The following is a 22,360-nucleotide window of genomic DNA, read 5'->3' on the forward strand; positions in this document are numbered from 1 at the left end:
CCCAGGGCACGGGGACACTCTGCAGGGCCATGCTGGGCAGGCTGGGAGGCAGACCCAGCTCATGGGGTCACTGTCATTGCCCAAGGCTGCAAGGAATCAGTCACCAGCCTCCTTTGCTGGGGCTACTGCGTGTCCTGGGGCTGCAGAGCTCTGCTCTGCCTGTTGGCAGCAGCTTGAGCACTTGAGCTCTGCTAAATTCACCTTGCACAGGCTCATGCTCTGCGGGCTCCACCTGTTTTATGGGCTCATGCTGCTCCGGCCAATACCCTGGACTCTGCTGGCAGATGCTAATTCCCTCTGCAAGAAACATTAACCTGCCAGCAGTCCCAGCACAGCCCCACAACAGCACTGGCACCAAGCTCCAGGAGCAGCCGGGCCTGGCCCCACCAGCAGGAGAGGGCGGCAGAGGCAAGAGAGCAGCTTGGCATGCCCCAAGCGCTGGTGCTCCCTGGCTGTGCTGCTGGAATGGGACTCTTTTCCTCTGCAAATGGGCACTGCCCCAGCAGAGCCAGACCAGGTCTCAGAGGAAGGACATCAGACAAAGAAGGCAGTGTAGGCTGTTTTATTTCGTTAAAAGTTCACAGAGACCATAATTCCACATGGACAGAGACTCAGTACATACACTAAACACACATACAGAATTGGGAGTGGGACAAAAATGACATTTTATTGGGCAACCTAACCTGAAAATAAAAACCAACAAAACAAAACACAAAACTAAGTAATAAATACCAGTACTAAGAATACACACTCACACACACAAAAACAACAAAAAAGGGAATATAGGTTGTTCTGTGTAAGTGATATTCTGAGTAATCTGCAGAAACAGACTGTGAAATTATTGCTTCCGAAGCAAATCAAGTCATCAGTTTCCACAAGGCATTCTTGAGGTCCTTGTTCCTCATGCTGTAGATGAAGGGGTTCACTGCTGGAGCCACCACCGAGAATAGAACGGCCACCAACAGGTCCAGGGATGGAGAGGAGATGGAGGGGGGCTTCAGGTAGGCAAACATGCCAGTGCTGACAGTCAGAGAGACCACAACCAGATGAGGGAGGCACGTGGAAAAGGCTTTGTGCTGGTCCTTCTCAGAGGGAATCCTCAGCACAGCCCTGAAAATCCGTATATAGGACAACATAATGAAAACAAAACAAGCAAAGATTAAAGAAAGAGTAAATAAGAGTACAGCAACTTCCCTGAGGTAGGCATCTGAGCAGGAGAGCTTGAGGATCTGGGGGATCTCACAGAAGAACTGGGCCACTGCATTTCCAAGGCAGAGGGACAGGGAAAATGTATTGGCAGTGTGCAGGACAGCATTGAGAAAGCCACTGCCCCAGGCAGCTGCTGCCATCTGGACACAAGCTCTGCTGCCCAGGAGGCTCCCGTAGTGCAGGGGCTTGCAGATGGCAACGTAGCGGTCGTAGGCCATGACGGTGAGGAGGGAATACTCTGCTCCAACCAAGAAGACAAAAAAGAAGACCTGTGCAGCACACCCGTGATAAGAGATGGCCCTGGTGTCCCAGAGGGCATTGGCCATGCCTTTGGGCAGAGTGGTGGAGATGCAGCCCAGGTCGAGAAGGGCGAGGTTGAGGAGGAAGAAGTACATGGGGGTGTGGAGGCGGTGGTCGCAGGCTACGGCGGTGAGGATGAGGCCGTTGCCCAGGAGGGCAGCCAGGGAGATGCCCAGGAAGAGCACGAAGTGCAGGAGCCGCAGCTCACGCGTGTCTGCGAATGCCAGCAGGAGGAACTCGCTCACAGAGCTGCTGTTGGGCATTTGCTGACTTTGGACACAGGTATCTTTGAAGAGGAGAAAAAAAAATAGAACAGACTTCAATGAGGAAAACCTATTTCATCTCCTGGAAAGCCCGCAGATAAGCCTCTCTCTTTGCATGAGAACCTTTCTGCAGCTCTCTTGCTTGAGCTCTGGGTGGTGCTGGCTGCGTGTGACACTGGGAGCAGGGGCTGCTGTGGGCTCCAGAGGAGTCCTTCCTGCTGTGCAGCAGGAGGGAAGCAGGACCATGGGGGAAACTCAAGTGCAGTCCACTTGTCAGATCAATGAGCCATGCAGTCTTTTTGCAAACAACTCATCCGACCACACTGTAGAGCAAGAGAGATTTTATTTGCTGTATTTTCTTATAATTACCCCTGTAATGCTTAGGACACTGATCATACTCGTGTTACGCTGAGGAAAAAACGGAGACAGCTGAGAGCAGAGAAGCCCCAGTCTGAGTGAGGCTGGACAGAATCCTTACCTTGGCCCTGGGGGCCTGAGCAGGATCTCAGCTCTTCCCCCCTAGCCAGGGCTGCCGAGGCCTCACTCCAGCTGCCCACAGACAGACATCCAGCAGCACGGACATGGCCTTAGCAAGGAGGTGTCTTCTCCTTGGGACGCCTGGATGCCACAAGGATGCCACGAGAGAGCTGCATCCTGCTGGAGAGCAGCCTGAAGCCCAGGAAAACACCCCACAGACAGGTGAATATCCACACGCTGGGGTATTCCAGTATCCCAGGCACACAACATGCTGTACCTAGAGGATTCTTGGCCACTCTGTTCCTGCTGATCTTGGCCAAACTCTTCTTTCCCCCGCCTGTGCTCACAGACCCCATCCCATGCGGCTGTGCTCAGCGCTGCCCTGCAGCACCCTGCCACCAACAGGGCCCTGCCAAGGGGCACCTCCATGCAGCAGGAGCTATGGGGCAGCTGACAGAGAGCCCTGCATCACCAGCAGGGTGTTCGAGGCTTCTAGGGTGTCAGGGGCACCTGGCTTAGGCCACTCCAAGGGGCTTCTGCCAGACTTCCTCACCTCGCAGTGCAATCCAGCAGGACTCTCACAGCCTACTGCATTGCCCACCGCCCTCCCAGAAACAAGACCCAGCACGAGACCCTTCCAGGAGCTGCAGCTGCATGGCCCTGCAGCCAGAGACTTACCTTGTCAAGGGCTGTGCAGGTTTCTCCTGCAGGCAGCTCTCAGCACCCTCCCACTCCCAACTGCCTCCAACCCCTCTCTCCTCTCCTCTCCTCTCCTCTCCTCTCCTCTCCTCTCCTCTCCTCTCCTCTCCTCTCCTCTCCTCTCCTCTCCTCTCCTCTCCTCTCCTCTCCTCTCCTCTCCTCTCCTCTCCTCTCCTCTCCTCTCCTCTCCTCTCCTCTCCTCTCCTCTCCTCTCCTCTCCTCTCCTCTCCTCTCCTCTCCTCTCCTCTCCTCTCCTCTCCTCTCCTCTCCTCTCCTCTCCTCTCCTCTCCTCTCCTCTCCTCTCCTCTCCTCTCCTCTCCTCTCCTCTCCTCTCCTCTCCTCTCCTCTCCTCTCCTCTCCTCTCCTCTCCTCTTCTCTCCTCTCCTCTCCTCTCCTCTCCTCTCCTCTCCTCTCCCGATGGGGGTCAGAGCCCCCAGCCCTTCTGCGCTGTGCAGAGGAGCTGCTCCTGGGCAGAGCTGTCTCTCTGCACCAGGGCCCTCTTGCCAGGAGCTCTCCCTGTCCCAGGAGCCCAGCCCAGATCAGCAGCAGAGGCATTGGAATCAGCCCTCTGGGGGCTTTGGCGATGAGCCCATGAACCTCAGGCACTGAGAGTGCGTTGAAGAAACCTCTCAAGAAATCCAAGGCAGATGCAAGTTTCCTGCAGTGTCCCCCTGAGGGGGGACTCTGCTGGCACTGACACAGCCTCCCTTGGAGCTCATTAGAGCAGAACACTGGAGGCAGTGAGGACAGGTAGACAAATGTGAAGGTGACACTGATGTATTGAAACAGGCTTTGACCCCAGGCTCCTGGGAAGGGAGATCCTTTCCCTTCACACAGGAGCTCAGGGCTCTTCCTGGGCAGTAGGAGATGGGGATGTCCATGGCCCAGTGCAGGAGAAGGTTACTACTCCTGCCTGGCTCATGGCTGGTGTGGAGGCAATGAGACCCTGGTGCTTTAACAAGAAGCTGCCTCCTCATAGGCCTCGCTGTCAGAGACAACAGCCCTAGCCATTGACACACAGACCTCAGGCCTGTTGGGACTTTCAGCCTTTCCAGTGTGCTTGCTCCTCTCCACACCAGGCTGTCCGAGAGATTCACAGACCTGCACCTCTTTCCCTGCTGGCTGTGTGGTGTCTCATCAGATCGGAGCCGAGCATGGTAACTTACATTTTCTTGGTGGCCATGCTCCTCATAAGGCAGCTCTGTAGGAAGTTGGCCTGGTTCCTGGTGAGCTCCTGGTGAGCTCGTATGGCATCCCTCGTGGTGCCCAGGCCCTCCTCCTCCTGGGCACTGCTCACTCAGCAGGGTCCCAGTCTGCCCTGATGTGTGGGGTTCCTCTTCCTCTGGTGCAGGATGAGGCTTTTCTTCTTGTAAATGTCAAGAGGTTTCTGTAGGCAAAATCCTGCAGTTTCTCAAGGTTCCCCTGGGCAGATGCTCCATTCTTTCATCTGTTAATTTCTGCAGGAAGATGGCTCACCCTGATTGTGCTGTCTCTCACAAGATAGCATCAATGAGGTGTTAGTAGATATTGTGGACAGTAGAGGAGTAACCAGTTGAACAGAATTGCAGCACAGACTCACAGAAGGCTGGTGGATGGAAGGCTGCCAGATTCCACCTTTTCTGTGCTTCTCATGTATGCTGTCATTTTGTCTGAAGCTGTGTCCTAAATGTTGTTAGGGTGGGCAAGGACAAAATTGGAAGGGCCAGACCCTAGCGGAGATCAATCTATCTATTGCTGTCAGAGACAATAAGAAAGGTTTTTATAATGAAAGGAGAGCAGAGGGGAAGGGAGGGGAGGGGAGGGGAGGGAAAAGAGAATCTTCATCCTTTATTGGATGTGGGAAAACAGAATTAGAAGAGATGTGGAAAAGGCTGAGGTACTTAATGCATTCTTTACCTCAGTGTTTAGCAGCAAGACCAGTTGTTCCCCTAGTACTCAGCCCTCTGAGCTGGTAGATAAGGACCTTCAGCAGAATGAAGCTCTCATGAGGAAATGTTGAGAAAACTGCTACTGCACTCAGATGTGCACAAGTCTAGGGGGCTAGATGGCATCCACCCGTTGTTACTGAGGGAGCTGGCTGAAGTGCTCTCCAAGCTGCTTTCCATCACTGACCAGCAGTCCTGGCTATCAGGGGAGGTCCCAGTCACCCGGTGACTAGCAAACGTGACGTCTGTCTACAAGAAGGGCCGGAAGGAGGATCCGGGGAACTACAGGCCTGTCAGTCTGATCTTGGTGCTGGGGAAGCTCATGGAGCAGATTGTCTTGAGTACCATCACGCAACGCTTCCAGGACAAGCAGGTGAGCAGGCCCAGTCATCATGAGTTTATCAACGCCAGGTCCTGCTTGGCAAATCTGATCCCCTTTGAAGATAAGGTTATGCTTTCAGTGGACAAGGGGAAGGCTGTGGACGTGGTCTACCTAGACCTCAGTAAGGCTTTTGAAACCATTTCCCACAGCATTCTCCCAGAGGAACTGGCGGCTCAAGGCCTGGATGGATGTATGCATCAATGGGTCAAAAACTGTCTGGGTGGCCAGGTCCAAATTGCTGTGGTGAATGGAGCTAAATGCAGCTGGAGGCCAGTCACTAGTGGTGTCCCACTGGGCCCAGTACTGGGGCCACTTCTTTTCAATATCTCCATCAGTGATCTGAACAAGGGGATCAAGTGCACCCTCAGTGAGTTTGCAGATGACACCTAGTTCAGAGAGAGTGTTGATCTCCTTGAGGGTAGGAAGGCTCTGCAGAGGGAAACGGATAGGCTGCACCCATGGGCTGAGGCCAACTGGATGAAGTTCAACAAGGCAAAGTGCCGGGTCCTGCACTTGGGCACAACAACCCCATGTAATGCCACAAGCTGGGGGAAGAGTGTGTGGAAAGCCGCCCAGCAGAAAGGGTCCTGGGGATATTGGTAGATAGTCAGCTGAATATGAGCCAGCAGTAACTAGGGGTAATGGTTTTAAACTGCAAGAGGGTAGATCCGGATTAGATATTAGAAAGTTGTTTACTCAGAGAATGATTAGGCACGGGAACAGGCTGCCCAGAGAAGCTGTGGCTGCCTCATCTCTGGAAGCAGGGCCAGGTTGGATGGGGCTTTCAGCAACCTGGTCTAGCGGAAGATGTCTCTGCCCATGGCAGGAGAGTTGGAATTATGTGATCTTTAAGGTCCTTTCCTACCCAAACTGTTCTGTGATTCTGTAAATACGAAAGGCAGCAACATACCAGCTACTAGGAAGAAAAATGAACGCTATCGCAGCCAAAACTAGGGCAATATCCACCCCTAATTCCATACCATATACGTCATGCTTAGGTCCAACACTTTTCAATTAATCACCGCCACCTTTCCTGTCTTTTGATTGTTGTCTCTCTCCGTGCTACCCCAGCCCGAGAGACAACATCAATTGGCTGCCTGGACGTCTGCTCCCCAAGCAGGGACACCAGAGACAGACACACCGTGTCTAGCTCAAGTGCCAATTTATTGCTGCGTAGCATAGCTTCTTATACACATGACTGCCCCAGATCCCCGTGACCCTTTGCCCCACCCACGGTCCCTCCCAATCCTCCCCCCCACATTGATGTGCACACAAAAGTATCATGCCCTTACTCTGTTGGTGTCTGTAACAATAACAATAACAACTTACTCCTTTTGTGTCTTTTTTTTTTCTTTTTTCTTTTTTTTTTTTCTCCCAGTTCTCTCCTTCATTGCATTGGATAAATAGATCTGTAGTGCTGAGCTGCCTCCTGGGTCAAACCACTGCAAGTCTTTTTGGTGCCTAGCATGGAGCACAAAGGTTGAGATGACAAATCGGACCAGAGCATTTTAAAAGTAAATTGTTATAAGCAATAGATCAGTTTAACAGTTGCTTTAACAGTTGCTGATCACAATGTTGATCTTTTTGATCTTGGGGCTGTTGTGCTTGTTTTCAGAATTGTGTTGTATAGCACATCACTAACTGTCTGTCTTCCATGTCATGCTGTTCATCAATTCTGGGGGCTGGTTTAAGGTTACTGTTTTGATGTATGGGATAACACTGACTTATGACAGGATAAAATTATTGCCACCTCTGTACCTCGGGAACCATCTCTTCATCTCTTAGAAACTATTAATAGTTACATTATTTTACACTTTTTGCCTTTTCTCCTGTGCAGGGTGGGGCAGGAGGTGGGGGGATGGAACTGGTGTGGACAGTGGGGGACGTTTCTCCCCACTTCTTCACTCTCCCTTTCTTCTTCTCCTCCGGGCTAATTACAATAGCTCTTGAAAGCTTTGAATATCCGTGGGATGGCCGAACCAGCATGTTTCTGTTGTCCCATCTCCTAAATGTGATTCAGGTTTTGTATAATTTTAAACAACTACTTAAGCATGCCATCCAGAGATCTTTCCAGAGGCAGGAGAGTTAGGAGTGGCAGGGACTGTGTGAGGGTATGGGCAGGAACCTAGAGCAGTGGGCACCTCCAGTGCTTTGGAGCTTCACCTCTGAGAATGTGCAGAATCCTAGAAAAAACTGTGAAATGCTTGAAAACTGCGTGTGATCACCCTGGCATTTCCAAAGAGACACAAATTACTGGAATGTTCTGGGGCTTGACCTGTGCTTAACAAGCCACAGGCAACACGTCTCCGACCCCTGGGACTTTTCCTGCAGGCACACGCCAGTCCCTGTGGCAGGCCCATCAGCCACTCCAACTTCTCCTGGACAGATGCTCCATTCTGTCAGTTGTTAATTTCTGTAGGCAGATGACTCACCCTGATTGTGCTGTCTCTCACAAGATAACAGCAACAGGAGTTGCAGGACGCTTTAGAGAATACGGCAGTAAGCAGTTGAACGGAATTACAGCATAGACTCAGGTAAGGGCAGGGGATGTAAGGCTGCCACGTTCCACCTTTTCTGTGCTTTTTTTCCATCCATTTTTTCGTTTGGTGTGGAGCTCAGTCCTCCATGTCTTGAAGCTGTGCAGGGACAAAATCAGAATGGCCAAATCCTAACTGGAGCTCTATCTGACTATTACTAACAAAAAGAGTCATTATATATATATATATATATATATATATATAACATATATAACATATATATATATATATACATAACAAGAGCATTAAGGAGCATCTCCATTCTGAATTGGATGTGAGGGGAATGATAGTGACATAGAACCATAGAAGACATGAGGAAAAGGCTGAGGTACTTAATTCCTTCGTTGCCTCAGTTTTTAGCAGCAAGACCAGTTGTTCCCCTGGTACTCAGCCTCCAGAGCTGGTAGATAGGTACAGGGAGCAGAATGAAACACTCATAATCCAGGAGGAAATAGTTAGAGAACTGCTACTCCACTTAGATATACACACATCTATGGGGCCAGATTGAATCCACCTGTCACTACTGAGGGAGCTGGCAGAATCACTTGCCAACCTGCAACCATCATTGATCAGCAGTCGTGGCTATCAGGGGAGGCTGCGGTCAACTGGCGACTAGCAAATGTGACGTCTGTCTACAGGAAGGGCTGGAAGGAGGAGTCGGGGACCTACGGATCTGTTATTCTGTCCACGATGCTGGGAAAGCTCATGGATCAGATTATCCGGAGTACCATCACACAACACATTTCCCCCTGTACTCGGCTCTGGTGAGGCCGCACCTCGAGTACTGCGTTCAGTTTTGGGCCCGTCGCTACAAGAAGGACATCGAGGTGCTTGAGCGGGTCCAAAGAAGGGCGACGAAGCTGGTGAGGGGCCTGGAGAACAAGTCCTACGAGGAGCGTCTGAGGGAGCTGGGCTTGTTCAGCCTGGAGAAGAGGAGGCTCAGGGGCGACCTTATCGCTCTTTACAGATACCTTAAAGGAGGCTGTAGTGAGGTGGGGGTTGGCCTGTTCTCCCACGTGCCTGGTGACAGGACGAGGGGGAATGGGCTAAAGATGCACCAGGGGAGTTTTAGGTTGGATCTTAGGAAGAACTTCTTTACCGAAAGGGTTGTTAGGCACTGGAACGGGCTGCCCAGGGAAGTGGTGGAGTCACCATCCCTGGAAGTCTTTAAAAGACGTTTAGATGTAGAGCTTAGGGATATGGTTTAGTGGGGACTGTTGGCGTTAGGTCAGAGGTTGGACTCGATGATCTTGAGGTCTCTTCCAACCTAGAAATTCTGTGATTCTGTGATTCTGTAACACTGAAAGAACAGTCGGGTGATCAGGCCATTTCAGTAGGTGGTTATCAAAGAGAGGTCCTGCTTGACAAATCTGATCTCCTTCTAAGACAAGGCAATGTGCTCAGTGGATGAAGGAATGGCTGTGGATGTGGTCTACCTAACCCTCCGTAAGGCTTTCGACACCTTTTCTCACAGAATTCTCCCAGAGAAACTGGCTGCTCAAGGCTTGGGCGCATGTATGCTTACCGTTGCGTCCCGCATGTTCGTGGGAAACCCGGTGCTAAATCATTTGTAGATGACCTGATTCTGGGTCAGGGTTCCGTACGTAGCAGAGCAGCTCCCTCGCTGCGATCTATTGATAGTCAGCCCTTGACACAAGTTTTTGTCACTTTTCGCCCTTGCCACCACCGGGCGGAGGAGGGAAAGGCAAGGGGATGCGGTTGTCACGCGCAGACCTGCGCCGGCCTGCCGTTCACTCGTTCCCCCCCTCGGGGGAGAACACTCTCGCTTTTCTCCCTCTTTTCCCTCTTACCCTCTTCCCATCACACGGCCCCACTTCCCCGCTCCACGCGGCATGGATTGGGTCTCTCTCCCGTCTCCTTCCCCGTTTTTTTTTCTCCCCCCCCCCCCCTTCCCGGGTCTGGGTTGACCTGGCGGCTCCGGCTCTCTGTTGGAGAGGGTCCAGAGGAGGGCGACGAAGATGGTGAAGGGCCTAGAGGGGAAGACATATGAGGAGCGGCTGAGGGCGCTGGGCCTGTTCAGCCTGGAGAAGAGGAGGCTGAGGGGGGACCTCATCGCAGTCTACAACTTCCTTGCGAGGGGGAGTGGAGAGGCAGGTGACCTATTCTCCGTAATCACCAGTGATAGGACCCGTGGGAAAGGTGTTAAGCTGAGGCAGGGGAAGTTTGGGCTGCACATCAGGAAGAGGTTCTTCACCAAGAGGGTGGTCGCACACTGGAACAGGCTTCCCAGTGAAGTAGTCACTGCACCAAGCCTGTCTGAATTGAAGAAGCGATTGGACTGTGCACTTAGTCACATGGTCTAAACTTTTGGGTAGACCTGTGCGGTGCCAGCAGTTGGACTTGAACGTTATGGGTCCCTTCCAACTCGGGATATTCTACGATTCTACAATTATTTCTTCATTATCTCTAATTCAGGAACGTGTGCAATAGTGCAAAGCCACCTACAAATTCCTTTCCCACACAAGACCCACAAGGATCATTGAGTCAAACGCCAGGCTCCACACAGAACCACCCATTATCGGAGGATGTTAGAGCGTTGTGCAAACGCTTGACTTGACTTGACTTCCAGCAGGCTTGGAGCCATGCCCAATGCCCTGGGCAGCTTGTCCCAGTGCCCGACCACCCTTTCAGTGAAAAACCTTTTCCTAACACCCAGCCTCAGCCTCCCCTGTCCCAGCTCCGTGCCATTCTCTCGGGTCCTGTCACTGTCCCCAGAGAGCAGAGCTCAGCACCTGCCTGTGGTACAGTTGCCTGAAGTAACTAGGAAAATAAAACTAACATTCACATCTTAAAGAAAATGCACAGCATTGAAAAGGCTTTCAGGGTAGGGCGTAGCTGCATTACCTGAGCATTCCCTAGGCTTCCAACCTTAGATGCTATTGCGCTGGGGGAACCTGGTGTGCTAGCTCTAAGGAACAGCACGGAGCATAGAGTGGAGTGGAGACACCACGGCTAGGCTCTGTGACCAGGTGCGGACTCGATTGTTCCTGTGCACGCTGAGACCGATAAGCTGCACTTTTTGCTACCCTGAGCCAACGACCTGTCATGTTTTGACAAATGCTGTATTCTAATGTACTTTTGTTCATTATAATATCATTAAAATGCCAAAACACACCTCCATCCCAAAAGCTACCTGCTTCCAAGGTGCGACCACCCCTCTCTGAGCATGTGCTCTGAATTTCTCAGAGCCTACTACTTTAAACAGAGACAAGAAACCTTTTCACCAATCCTAACTAAAATATGCTTGACTAGAGTCACTCAAGCTCCACCTCATAAATTGGCCTAAGAGAGAGGGTGTGTCAGGGAAGATACCATTGTTAGGGAAGGTACCATCATTAGGGAAGATACCACCATCAGGGGAGATGCCATCCCAAGGGAATACACCATCCTGAGGACCTCCTGACTCCTGGGATCAGTCGACGGGCTGAGCCTCTCTTCTCGCCCATTGGGACGCCTTTGGGTGAGATTTGAACACTAGGTTATATCGTGTGTCTCTGCGGAAACTTAGGAATCTCTATAGAGTCTTTGTGCCTTTTAACGCGCTCATTTCCAGGCTGCGCACCTGTGCCACCTCTGTATTTCATACATGCGTTATTGGTGAATCTGTGATTGTGATAGTTCAGGACCCTGAATCTGACCGGACCCGTAATGGTTAATCGGCTACACCCCTAAATGCCACACTGCCCCTCTGCTCCCCTCGTGAGGGAGCTGCAGGCCGCCAGGAGGCCTCCCCTCACTCTCCTCCAGGCTGAATTCTGACACGTATTCAACTTGCTGTCGACCAAAACCCCCAGATCCCTTTCTGCAAGGCTGCTCTCCAGCCTCTTCTGCTGGCCCTAAGTGGAACCCTGGGGAACCCCACTAGGGACTGGTCAACAGCCTGATACAACCCCATTTCTGTAACCCCTTGAGCCCAACCCATCAGCCAACTTTTCACCCTAAACCGCATGTATTTATCTAGCTGTACAATGGACATTTTGTCCAGAAGGATACTGAGAGAAACAGTACTGAAAACTTGATGGAAATCCAAAACCTGGCATCCCTTGCTCAACTAGACGGGTGATGTTGTCATAAAAGGAAATTAAGTTTGTTAAACAGGACTTTCCCCTCATGAACCTGGGTGGGCTGTGATCAACGACTGCGTTGTCTTTCCGGTGTTCTTCAGTAATGCCCAGAACAGTTTCTCCGTATTTTTACTAGGCTCTGAAGAGAGACTGGCGGGTCTGTAATTATTGGGCTCTTCTTTCTTGCCCTGCTTGAAACCTGTCACAATGATTGCCAGCCTACAGTCAACTTGGACCTCTCTGGCCTCCCAAGACCATTGAAAAATAATTGAGAGAGGTCTCACAAGGACATTAGTCGGCCCTCTGAGAACCCTGGAATGAATCCCCTCAGGCCCCGTAGACTCATATGCATCCAGTGTGGGTTTGGCTAGGAGGTTTTTGTTACCTCACTCATGGCCCCCCAACTCTGGGCCCCTTGGGTCCCAGAGCCCATCATTGCTCTTGAAGACAGAGGCAAAAGAGACATTAAATGGCTCTGCTTCGCCTATGTCTGTGTTTGTGAGGTGACCATCCTCAGCAAGTAACGGACCAATGTTTCCTCTAGCCCTCCTTTAGCAGTTCACATCTTCAATACACATATTAATGTATATATCTGTGTTGTTGCCCACACTACTAGCCAGCTTCACCCCTGAGCTTTGCCTGCACGAATTTTCTCCCGACAGAGGCAAACAGCACCTCCGTAGCCCTGCCATGTCACACGACCTCGCTTCCAGTGGCCACACGTTTCTTTTTCCACTTAAGCTCTAGAAGAAGATCCCTGCTCAGCCAAGCTGGCCACCTGCCCCGCCTGCTTGACTTCCAACATTTTGGAATCGCCTGCTCCTGTGCTCTTAGGAGGTCGTGCTTAAAAAGATGGACCCCGATACCTTCCAAAACAGCTTCTCAGGGGATCTTCCTAACTAGTTCCCTGAGCAGCCTGAACTCTGCCCTCCCCGTGTCCAAAGTTCACAGAATTGGAGGGGTTGGAAGGGACCTCAAGAGATCATCAGGTCCAACCCCCCTGCCAAAAGCAGGTGTACTGGCAGTCTTCCTCCTATCGCCAAAGATTTTTAAACTCAACTGCTTCATGATTGCTATGGCCAAGATGGCCGCCCATCACCACTCCACCCACCGCACCCTCTGTGTTCACGAGCAACAGGTCTAGGATGGCACCTTTCCTTGTTGTCTCCCTCAGTAGCTGTACCAAGGAGTTGTCATCAAGGTGTGTGAGGAATCTCCTGGACCTGCTTGTATCAGCTGTGTGGTCTTCCCAGTTAACATCTGGCAAGTTGAAGTCCCCCATCAGGACAAGGGCAGTTGAGCTAAGAGAGGTCTCTCTTAGTTGCTTAGCGAATAATTCATTGGTATCGCAAACACCCACTGCAACATCCAAGTGATTGGTTTCTCCCTTAATCCTTACCCAGAAGCTCTCGGCCACGTCCTTGTGCCAGCCCCTTGCCTCGCCTGCCCTGCCTATCCTTCCTGAAGAGCCCATACCTGTCCATCACAGCACACCAAGTCTTGCTTGTTCTGGGATGGAGCTGAAGCTTCCAGCTCCTCCTGCTTGTCCCTCATGCTGGGTGCATCGGTGCAGAAACATTCCAAATGTGCTCCAGTGTACCCAGCGTGGCATGGAGCAGGCCGAAGGATCTCGCTAGCGCACAGTCCCTCCCATTTTGGTGTGCCACTTAGAAGATTCTGTCAGGACAGAACAATAATGGATGATGCTCAGAGGGCCTTACGGGGCGAGCGAGCTTTCTAGAAACATCATTTACCCTGATCTCCTGGGAGGCAGCAGACTTCTCCATGGGTTGGGTCAGGCCGGCATATGCGGCCCTCTGTTCTGCTCAGAAGGGAGTCACTTATGACAGTAACCCTTCTCTTCTTCTTGATGGAGGTGGTCGTGATACTGGGGAAGGCTGACTTGCCCTAGAAAACCCCTCCAACCTGGATGGACCTTCATGCACATCATCGTTTGTGTGTCCATTACTTCCAGAGTCTGTTGTTTCAGGGCACCTGAAAGGAAGGTGAGGTAGGCAAGGAGGGGTTCGCCTGCTGCCCCGAGCAGATCTAAACTTCCATCCCTTCGTCACTGAGATGCACTCCTTCTGCCTGATGGCCAGAGGGTAGGGGATCCTCCATTTCCTCTGCTGTGTCTGCCTGACGCATCTGTCCCAGGGCTGGCAGAGTACAGTTCAACCTTCTCCGACTCCCTGGTGCTCCTCAGCCTGCCCACCTCCTCCCGAAGCTCTGCCAGGAGGCTGAGCAGTTCTTCTACCTGGGCGCACCTACCACAGGTGGACTCACAGGATGGGATGTCAGGAAGAATTTCTTCATGCAAAGGGTGGAACCGGCTGCCCAGGGCACTGCTGGAGTCCCAGGCCTGGAGCTATTAAAGAAATGCGTGGACTTGACGCTAAGGGCCGTGGTTTTGTGGTGGGCCTGGTGGTGTTAGCTGACGCTTGGACTTGAGCTGAAGGCCCTTTTCCAAGCGCAAGGGTTCTGTGACTCTTTCACTGGTTGAGTAGGCGCCATGCAGTCACCAGGCCCAGGGAAAAGACGTCCTTGTTGGCCTCCAAGTTAGCTCAGCGTCATGGCACCGAGTCACTGTGAAGGAGCTGCTGGAATAACGAGACAACAACCTAGTTCTATTAAAATATATATTGCTCTTTTGAGGACTGCTGCGGGGCTAGCAGCACCACAGCAGTGGAAATCTCCGTCCTGACATTGCGTTATGCCTTGACGTCAGAATCAGGGTGGTTTGAAATGCCAGGGAACGGACCATGGGTTCCGGGTCTTTATCTGAAGGCTGGAGGACTGCAAAAGAAAGAAGAGCAGAGATGAAAACCCACTCCTTGCAGAGATCCCCAGGCATCCCCTGCAGAGCATGCCAGCCCCACTTGACTCTTCCCCAGGCCAGGAGGAGCAGGAGGGACAAAGGAATCCGTTGAAAGCTGCTGCTCAGCAATGTCCCAAATGCAGCCACCAGTCCTTCCCCACCTGCGCTGAGGTCCTTCCCCACTACTTCACTGAGATCCTCGCCTGAGCCTAAGTTGTTGGCTACGGAGTGTTTCTCACAATGTGCTGGTTAGCCTTGGTGTTCCTTGATGAGGATGGAACCTGCCTCCCAGCATTGCCAAGCTAAGCTGGGGGACAAGCGATATGTTTAGGGGTTGTGAATGGACACACAGGTGTCGTGGTTTAACCCGGCCGGCAGCTAAACACCACGCAGCCGTTCGCTCACCCTCCCCCCTCCCTCTCTGGGACGGGGGAGAGAAATGGAAAGTGAAGCCCGTGAGTTGAGATAAAGACAGTTTAATAAGACAGGAAAATAATAATAACAAAAATAATAATAACAATAATAATAATGATGATACAATGGTGATAATACGAAAGTAATAATAGTATGTACAAACAAGTGATGCACAATGCAATTGCTCACCACCCGCTGACCGATGCCCAGCCTAACCCTGAGCAGTCCGGCCTCCTCCCCCCGGCTAGCCACCCCTATATATTGTTTAGCATGACGTCAGATGGTATGGAATACCCCTTTGGCTAGTTTGGGTCACCTGTCCTGGGTCTGTCCCCTCCCAGCTCTTACTGCACCCCCAGCCTGCCCGTTGGCAGGACAGAGCAAAAGGCTGAGATGTCCTTGGCTTAGTATAAGCACTGCTCTGCAACAATTAAAGCATCGGGGTGTTATCAGCACTCTTCTCATCCTAAGCCAAAACACAGCATTCCACTAGCTACTAGGAAGAAAATTAATTCTGTGCTAACTGAAAACCAGGACATCTATCCACCCCTTATTCCATACCATTTATGTCATGCTCAGGTTACACTCTTTTCCATACATTCTAATTAGTCACCTATAGTAATCATGGTAGTGATAACATACAGTATAATATACTATTTAACATGGTACAATTCAGTTCATGGGCTATTCTCACCCAGTATTAAGTCTCCTTGAGGTACACACCGGACCTCTCCGTTCTTTTGCATCACCCACCAAGTGTATCCAGGTCCCTGAGCGAAAACAATTCCACGAATAGGTTTGCCTTTTCCTGAGGCAGGAGTAGCCCAGACTGTTTTACCCAGCATATTTTTTACATGCACTACAGGAACTTTATCCCCATCTACAGTACGTAACAGGTTTGATTGGGCAGGTCCAGCTCGGTTGGTAGATCCCCTAGTATTGACTAACCAGGTGGCCTTTGCCAAATGCGTATCCCAGTTTTTGAACGTCCCAGCGCCCATTGCTTTCAAGGTAGTCTTTAACAGGCCATTGTATCGTTCAACTTTCCCGGAGGCTGGTGCATGATAGGGGATGTGATACACCCATTCAATACCATGTTCTTTGGCCCAAGTGTCTATAAGGTTGTTTCGGAAGTGAGTCCCATTGTCTGATTCTATTCTTTCTGGGGTGCCATGGCGCCATAGGACTTGCTTTTCAAGGCCCAGGATGGTGTTCCGGGCGGTGGCATGAGGCACAGGATATGTTTCCAGCCATCCGGTGGTTGCTTCCACCATTGTAAGTACGTGGCGCTTGCCATTGCGAGTTTGAGGGAGTGTGATGTAATCAATCTGCCAGGCCTCTCCATATTTATATTTCAGCCATCGTCCTCCATACCAAAGAGGCTTTGACCGTTTGGCTTGCTTGATTGCAGCACATGTTTCACAGTCATGAATAACCTGTGCTATAGCGTCCATGGTTAAGTCCACCCCTCGATCACGAGCCCATCTGTATGTTGCGTCTCTACCTTGATGGCCTGAGGTGTCATGGGCCCATCGGGCTATAAATAATTCACCTTTATGCTGCCAATCCAGGTCCACCTGAGCTACTTCAATCTTAGCAGCCTGATCCACCTGCTGGTTGTTTTGATGTTCTTCAGTAGCCCGATTCTTGGGCACATGAGCATCTACGTGGCGTACTTTCACAGCCAGGTTCTCTACCCGAGCAGCAATATCTTGCCACAATGCAGCAGCCCAGATGGGTTTGCCCCTACGCTGCCAGTTGTTTTGCTTCCATTGCTGTAACCATCCCCACAGGGCATTTGCTACCATCCATGAATCGGTGTAGAGATAGAGAACTGGCCATTTTTCTCGTTCAGCAATGTCTAAAGCCAGCTGAATGGCTTTCACTTCTGCAAACTGACTCGATTCACCTTCTCCCTCAGCAGCTTCTGCAACTCGTTGCGTAGGACTCCATACAGCAGCCTTCCATCTCCGATGCTTCCCCACAATACGACAGGACCCATCAGTGAACAGGGCATATTTCTTTTCATTCTCTGGCAACTGGTTGTACAGTGGGGCTTCTTCAGCACGACCCACCTCCTCCTCTGATGATATCCCAAAGTATTTGCCTTCTGGCCAGTCCATGATCACTTCCAATATTCCTGGGCGACTGGGGTTTCCTATTCGAGCCCGCTGAGTAATCAGTGCAACCCACTTGCTCCATGTAGCATCAGTTGCATGATGCGTAGAGGGGACCCTTCCCTTGAACATCCAGCCTAGTACCGGCAATCGGGGTGCTAGGAGGAGCTGCGCTTCAGTACCGACCACCTCCGAAGCAGATCGAACTCCTTCATATGCTGCCAATATCTCCTTTTCAGGCAGAGTATAGCGGGCCTCAGATCCTCTGTATCCCCGACTCCAAAACCCCAGGGGCCGACCTCGAGTTTCCCCAGGTTCTTTCTGCCAGAGGCTCCAGGTGGGGCCGTTCTCCCCGGCTGCAGTGTAGAGCACATTCTTTACATCCGGTCCAGTTCGAACTGGCCCAAGGGCTACTGCATGGACTATTTCCTGCTTGATTTGTTCAAAGGCTTGTCGTTGTTCAGGGCCCCATTCAAACTCATTCTTCTTACGGGTTACTTGGTAGAGCGGGTTTACAATCAGGCTGTAATTTGGGATGTGCATTCTCCAAAACCCCACAACACCTAGGAAAGTCTGTGTTTCTTTTTTGTTAGTTGGTGGAGACATAGCTGTTATTTTGTTGATCACATCCATTGGGATTTGATGACGTCCATCTTGCCATTTTATTCCTAAAAACTGGATCTCTCATGCAGGTCCTTTGACTTTATTTTGTTTTATGGCAAAACCGGCTTTCAGAAGGATTTGGACTATTTTCTTCCCTTTCTCGAAAACTTCCTCTGCTGTGTCACCCCACACAATAATGTCATCGATGTACTGCAGGTGTTCAGGAGCTTCCCCCTGCTCTAGCGCAGACTGGATCAGTCCATGGCAAATGGTAGGGCTGTGTTTCCACCCCTGGGGCAGCTGATTCCAAGTATATTGGACTCCCCTCCAAGTGAAGGCAAATTGTGGCCTGCACTCTGCTGCTAGAGGGATGGAGAAAAATGCATTAGCGATATCAATTGTGGCGTACCACTTGGCTGCCTTCGATTCAAGTTCGTACTGAAGTTCCAGCATGTCCGGCACTGCAGCACTCAGTGGTGGCGTGACTTCGTTCAGGCCACGATAGTCCACTGTTAGTCTCCACTCGCCATTAGACTTTCGCACTGGCCATATGGGACTATTGAAAGGTGAATGGGTCTTGCTGATCACTCCTTGGCTCTCCAATTGACGAATTAGCTTATGGATGGGAATCAGGGAGTCTCGGTTAGTGCGATATTGCCGCCGGTGCACAGTTGTGGTAGCGATTGGCACTTGCTGTTCTTCGACCCTCAGCAACCCCACAACAGAGGGGTCCTCTGAGAGACCAGGCAAGGTAGATAATTGTTTAATGCCCTCTGTCTCTAAGGCAGCTATACCAAAAGCCCACCGGAACCCTTTTGGGTCCTTGCAATATCCTCTTCTAAGATAGTCTATGCCAAGGATACATGGAGCATCCGGGCCAGTCACAATGCGGTGCTTTTCCCACTCATTCCCAGTCAGACTCACTTTAGCCTCCAATACAGTCAACTGCTGAGATCCCCCTGTCACTCCACAAATATAGATGGGCTCTGGTCCTTTATAGCTCGATGGCATTATAGTACATTGTGCACCGGTGTCTACTAAAGCCTTATACTTCTGTGCGTGTGATGTGCCAGGCCATCGAATCCACACAGTCCAATAAACTCGATTGTCCCTTTCCTCCCCCTGGCTGGAGGCAGGGCCCCCCTAATCCTGGTCAGAATCTTCTTCGTTTCTGTGTTTGAAGGACTGTCTGCTGGAAGTTGGAGCAGCAAACTTTTCGGAGAATCCCTTTTTCCTGATTGTTTTCTTTTGCAACTCACGTACCCGTGCCTCTAGGGTCGCGGTAGATTTTCCATCCCATTTTCTCATGTCCTCTCCATGGTCTCGTAAGTAAAACCACAGGGTGGCACGGAGTGAGTACCCACCATATCGTCTTCCTTGTGTGGGTGAACGCCTACCCCTGACAGCTGAGACACTCCTTTGTACAGGTGCGGAGGAGAATAATCTCTCTTCAAGTTGGTGAAACTTTTCAGAAAGTTTCTCCACAGTATTCTCTTTCGGTCGTTGGACACTGGTTGGTTCAGGTTGGAGGAAAGATAGATTCTCTTTAAGTTGGTGGACCTCTTCAGAAAGTTTCTCCACAGCTGAGACGCTGGCCTGTAAGGAAGAGGAGAGACTTTCTTCGTACTGCCGGAGTTGTTTAGCCACTTCATCCACTGTGGGTTCCTCATCCTCTTTCCAGGCTATTATTGCCAATGAGCTGGCATATGATGATGGTGCACTCCGTACAAACTTTCGCCACATGGGTCGTGTACACCTGACTTCATCCGGGTCTTTGGATGTTTGTCCGAGGTCTGGATCCTCATAAATCACTTCCCGTATGGCTAATTCCCTCAGGTACTGGATTCCCTTCTCCATAGTGGTCCACTTGCCTGGTAGACATACAAGTTCTTCCTTGAAGGGATACCTTTCCCTCACAGCTGAGAGGAGACGCCTCCAGAGGCTGGTGGATTGTGCTCCATCTGCAATTGCTTTGTCAATGCCGGCGTCTCGAGCAAGGGATCCCAGCCGCTTGGCTTCCCTGCCGTCTAATTCCACACAATTGGCTCCAGAGTCCCAGCACCGGAGCAGCCAGGTGACAAGCTGCTCACCTATACAGCGACCAAAATCTTTTCGCACATCTCGTAGCTCGCGTTCGTTTAGGCTTCGGGTAGTTACTGTTGATTTTTCGACATCCTCATCTTCCTCCTCCTGAATCCTTGATGGCCCAGCATCGTCGTCATCTTCGTCATCTCTATACCTAGTTTTGGCAGAAGCCTTACCTGGATTGGCAGAAGACTCTCTGCGTTCTAAACGACCTGAATCTCTATACCATTTTTTCACCTTCTCTACAGGGGCAGCTTGCACTGCTACTGCTCGTTTCTCTGACTTTGTTACAGGGTCTGCCACAGAGGTTGGAATACCCTCTGCAGGGTCAACTTGCACTGCTACAGCTCGTTTCTCTGACCCCGTTACAGGGGTTGAAATACCCTCTGCAGGGTCAACTTGCACTGCTACAGCTCGTTTCTCTGACCCCGTTACAGGGGTTGAAATACCCTTTGCAGGGTCAACTTGCACTGCTACAGCTCGTTTCTCTGACCCCGTTACAGGGGTTGGAATACCCTCTGCAGGGTCAACTTGCACTGCTACAGCTCGTTTCTCTGACCCCGTTACAGGGGTTGAAATACCCTCTGCAGGGTCAACTTGCACTGCTACAGCTCATTTCTCTGACACGGCCACAGGAGCTGGAGCGGCTGCAGGAGCTGGAGCGGTTGCAGGAGCTGGAGCTGGAGCGGCTGCAGGAGCTGGGACTGGAGTAGCGGCAGGAGCTGGAGCTGGAGCTGGAGCGGCTGCAGGAGCTGGAGCTGGAGCGGCTGCAGGAGCTGGAGCTGGAGCGGCTTCAGAGTCCACCGTAGGGGTCACAGTGGCCGTTGGATCTGTCACAGGGCTTGGAGTGGCCGCAGGGTCTGTCACTAAGTTGATAGCAGTATCAATGGCAGCTCGATAGGAATGAGCCAGGCCCCAGCACGTTATAATGATTTGTGTTACTTTGGAACTGCCAGAATCATGACACCTTTTTTTCAAGCGTTCTGCCAGTTTTTGAGGATTTTGCCATTGTTCAGGGGTGAATTTCCAAAATACTGGGGGTGCCAACTGCTCTAGATGCCTGCCCATATCCACCCATACTCCCTGCCACCCACAACTATACTGCCTCCGGGCAGATCTCCGGATGAGCTTCCTAAGTAGTTGTTTAACTTTAAGCAGAACCTGAAGTGCATTCAGGAGGCAGAACAACAAGACTATGGTGCTTCGAGTATCCCAAGAATATTCAATATCTTGGAGAGCTACTGTGACAAGCTCAGGGGATAAGAGGGTGGTGAAGGAGGAAGGCAGAGTGATCCAGGAGGATACAGGGGTGGTGAAGGAGAAAGGGAGAGTAATCAAGTAAGAAAAAATATCTTCCCCTTTCCCCTCCACAGATTGACTCTCTAATGGAGAAAAACAATAGGTATAATTGCTAATACTTCCCAAGATACTGTTTCCAAAGTACAGTCCACGATGTTACTGAGTATAAATACCAAGTTAGAGTCATGACCAGATATCTTATCATCTCATAAGCCATTGCTATAACACTCAGTACCATAATGATCTGAAACCAGGGCCCAGAGAGGATAAACAACACTACAGAGAGCAAATACGGAAAATAATGTACTATAATACTCAATTTGGAAAACAGGCGCAGCAGAGTTGAGATTAAAGCAATCAGCATCATGACAAGTGACTATTAAGCAGGTCTAATCCTTACACCAATTTTAGTTTAACACACTCTGATCAGATCTGCCGTTATCTCAACCTTTCGAGCCCCACATTGGGCGCCAAAAAGACTGTCGTGGTTTAACCCGGCCGGCAGCTAAACACCACGCAGCCGTTCGCTCACCCTCCCCCCTCCCTCTCTGGGACGAGGGAGAGAAATGGAAAGTGAAGCCCGTGAGTTGAGATAAAGACAGTTTAATAAGACAGGAAAATAATAATAACAAAAATAATAATAACAATAATAATAATAATGATACAATGGTGATAATACGAAAGTAATAATAGTATGTACAAACAAGTGATGCACAATGCAATTGCTCACCACCCGCTGACCGATGCCCAGCCTAACCCTGAGCAGTCCGGCCTCCTCCCCCCAGCTAGCCACCCCTATATATTGTTTAGCATGACGTCAGATGGTATGGAATACCCCTTTGGCTAGTTTGGGTCACCTGTCCTGGGTCTGTCCCCTCCCAGCTCTTACTGCACCCCCAGCCTGCCCGTTGGCAGGACAGAGCAAAAGGCTGAGATGACCTTGGCTTAGTATAAGCACTGCTCTGCAACAATTAAAGCATTGGGGTGTTATCAGCACTCTTCTCATCCTAAGCCAAAACACAGCATTCCACCAGCTACTAGAAAGAAAATTAATTCTGTTCTAACTGAAACCAGGACAACTGGCAATTTAATTCTTCCACAGATGTGGTTTCTTCCTTTTCCTCCCAGTTGTCGTGGTTCCGCTCGA

At 50.8% G+C, this 22,360-nt stretch overlaps 2 protein-coding genes and 1 long non-coding RNA gene across 8 annotated transcripts in view; 2 read left to right on the forward strand and 1 right to left on the reverse strand.

Annotated features, from left to right (window-relative positions):
• Window positions 1-22,360, forward strand: part of LOC137845929 (protein YIF1B-like) — a 129,270-nt gene that overhangs the window by 15,620 nt on the left and 91,290 nt on the right. Inside the window, exon 3 of one of the 5 annotated variants that reach the window (XM_068663478.1) lies at window positions 12,540-12,851. The exons of 2 other annotated variants lie outside the window; for them this stretch is intronic. In XM_068663478.1, the coding sequence (XP_068519579.1) occupies window positions 12,540-12,560 (21 nt within the window). In that variant the 3' untranslated portion in view covers window positions 12,561-12,851. Of the gene's footprint in view, window positions 1-2,156; window positions 2,280-12,539; window positions 12,852-22,360 lie in introns of those variants that run through there. 2 more of the 5 variants (XM_068663479.1, XM_068663474.1) reach the window with 2 other exon arrangements.
• LOC137845928 (olfactory receptor 14A16-like) lies at window positions 760-2,391 on the reverse strand. Of its 2 annotated transcripts, none has more exons than XM_068663470.1 (2): window positions 2,251-2,391; window positions 760-2,095 (listed from the first exon to the last, which is right to left on the reverse strand). In XM_068663470.1, the coding sequence occupies exon 2, from the start codon at window positions 1,770-1,772 to the stop codon at window positions 858-860; it is 915 nt and encodes a 304-aa protein (XP_068519571.1). In that variant the 5' UTR covers window positions 1,773-2,095; window positions 2,251-2,391; the 3' UTR covers window positions 760-857. The 2 variants fall into 2 exon arrangements, with proteins under 2 accessions (XP_068519571.1, XP_068519570.1); XM_068663469.1 differs by lacking the exon at window positions 2,251-2,391 and having other exon boundaries at window positions 760-1,795; window positions 1,896-2,140.
• LOC137845931 (uncharacterized) lies at window positions 13,590-14,265 on the forward strand. The gene is made up of 2 exons (XR_011090327.1): window positions 13,590-13,982; window positions 14,084-14,265. It is a non-coding gene; the product is annotated as an uncharacterized lncRNA (long non-coding RNA).

Source organism: Anas acuta, chromosome 29, assembly GCF_963932015.1.
Source record: "Anas acuta chromosome 29, bAnaAcu1.1, whole genome shotgun sequence".
NCBI classification, from domain to species: domain Eukaryota; kingdom Metazoa; phylum Chordata; class Aves; order Anseriformes; family Anatidae; genus Anas; species Anas acuta.

Coding starts and splice junctions, on each gene's coding strand:
- LOC137845928 (XM_068663470.1), bottom strand. CDS start 1,772: ATGCCCAACAGCAGCTCTGTGAGCGAGTTCCTCCTGCTGGCATTCGCA.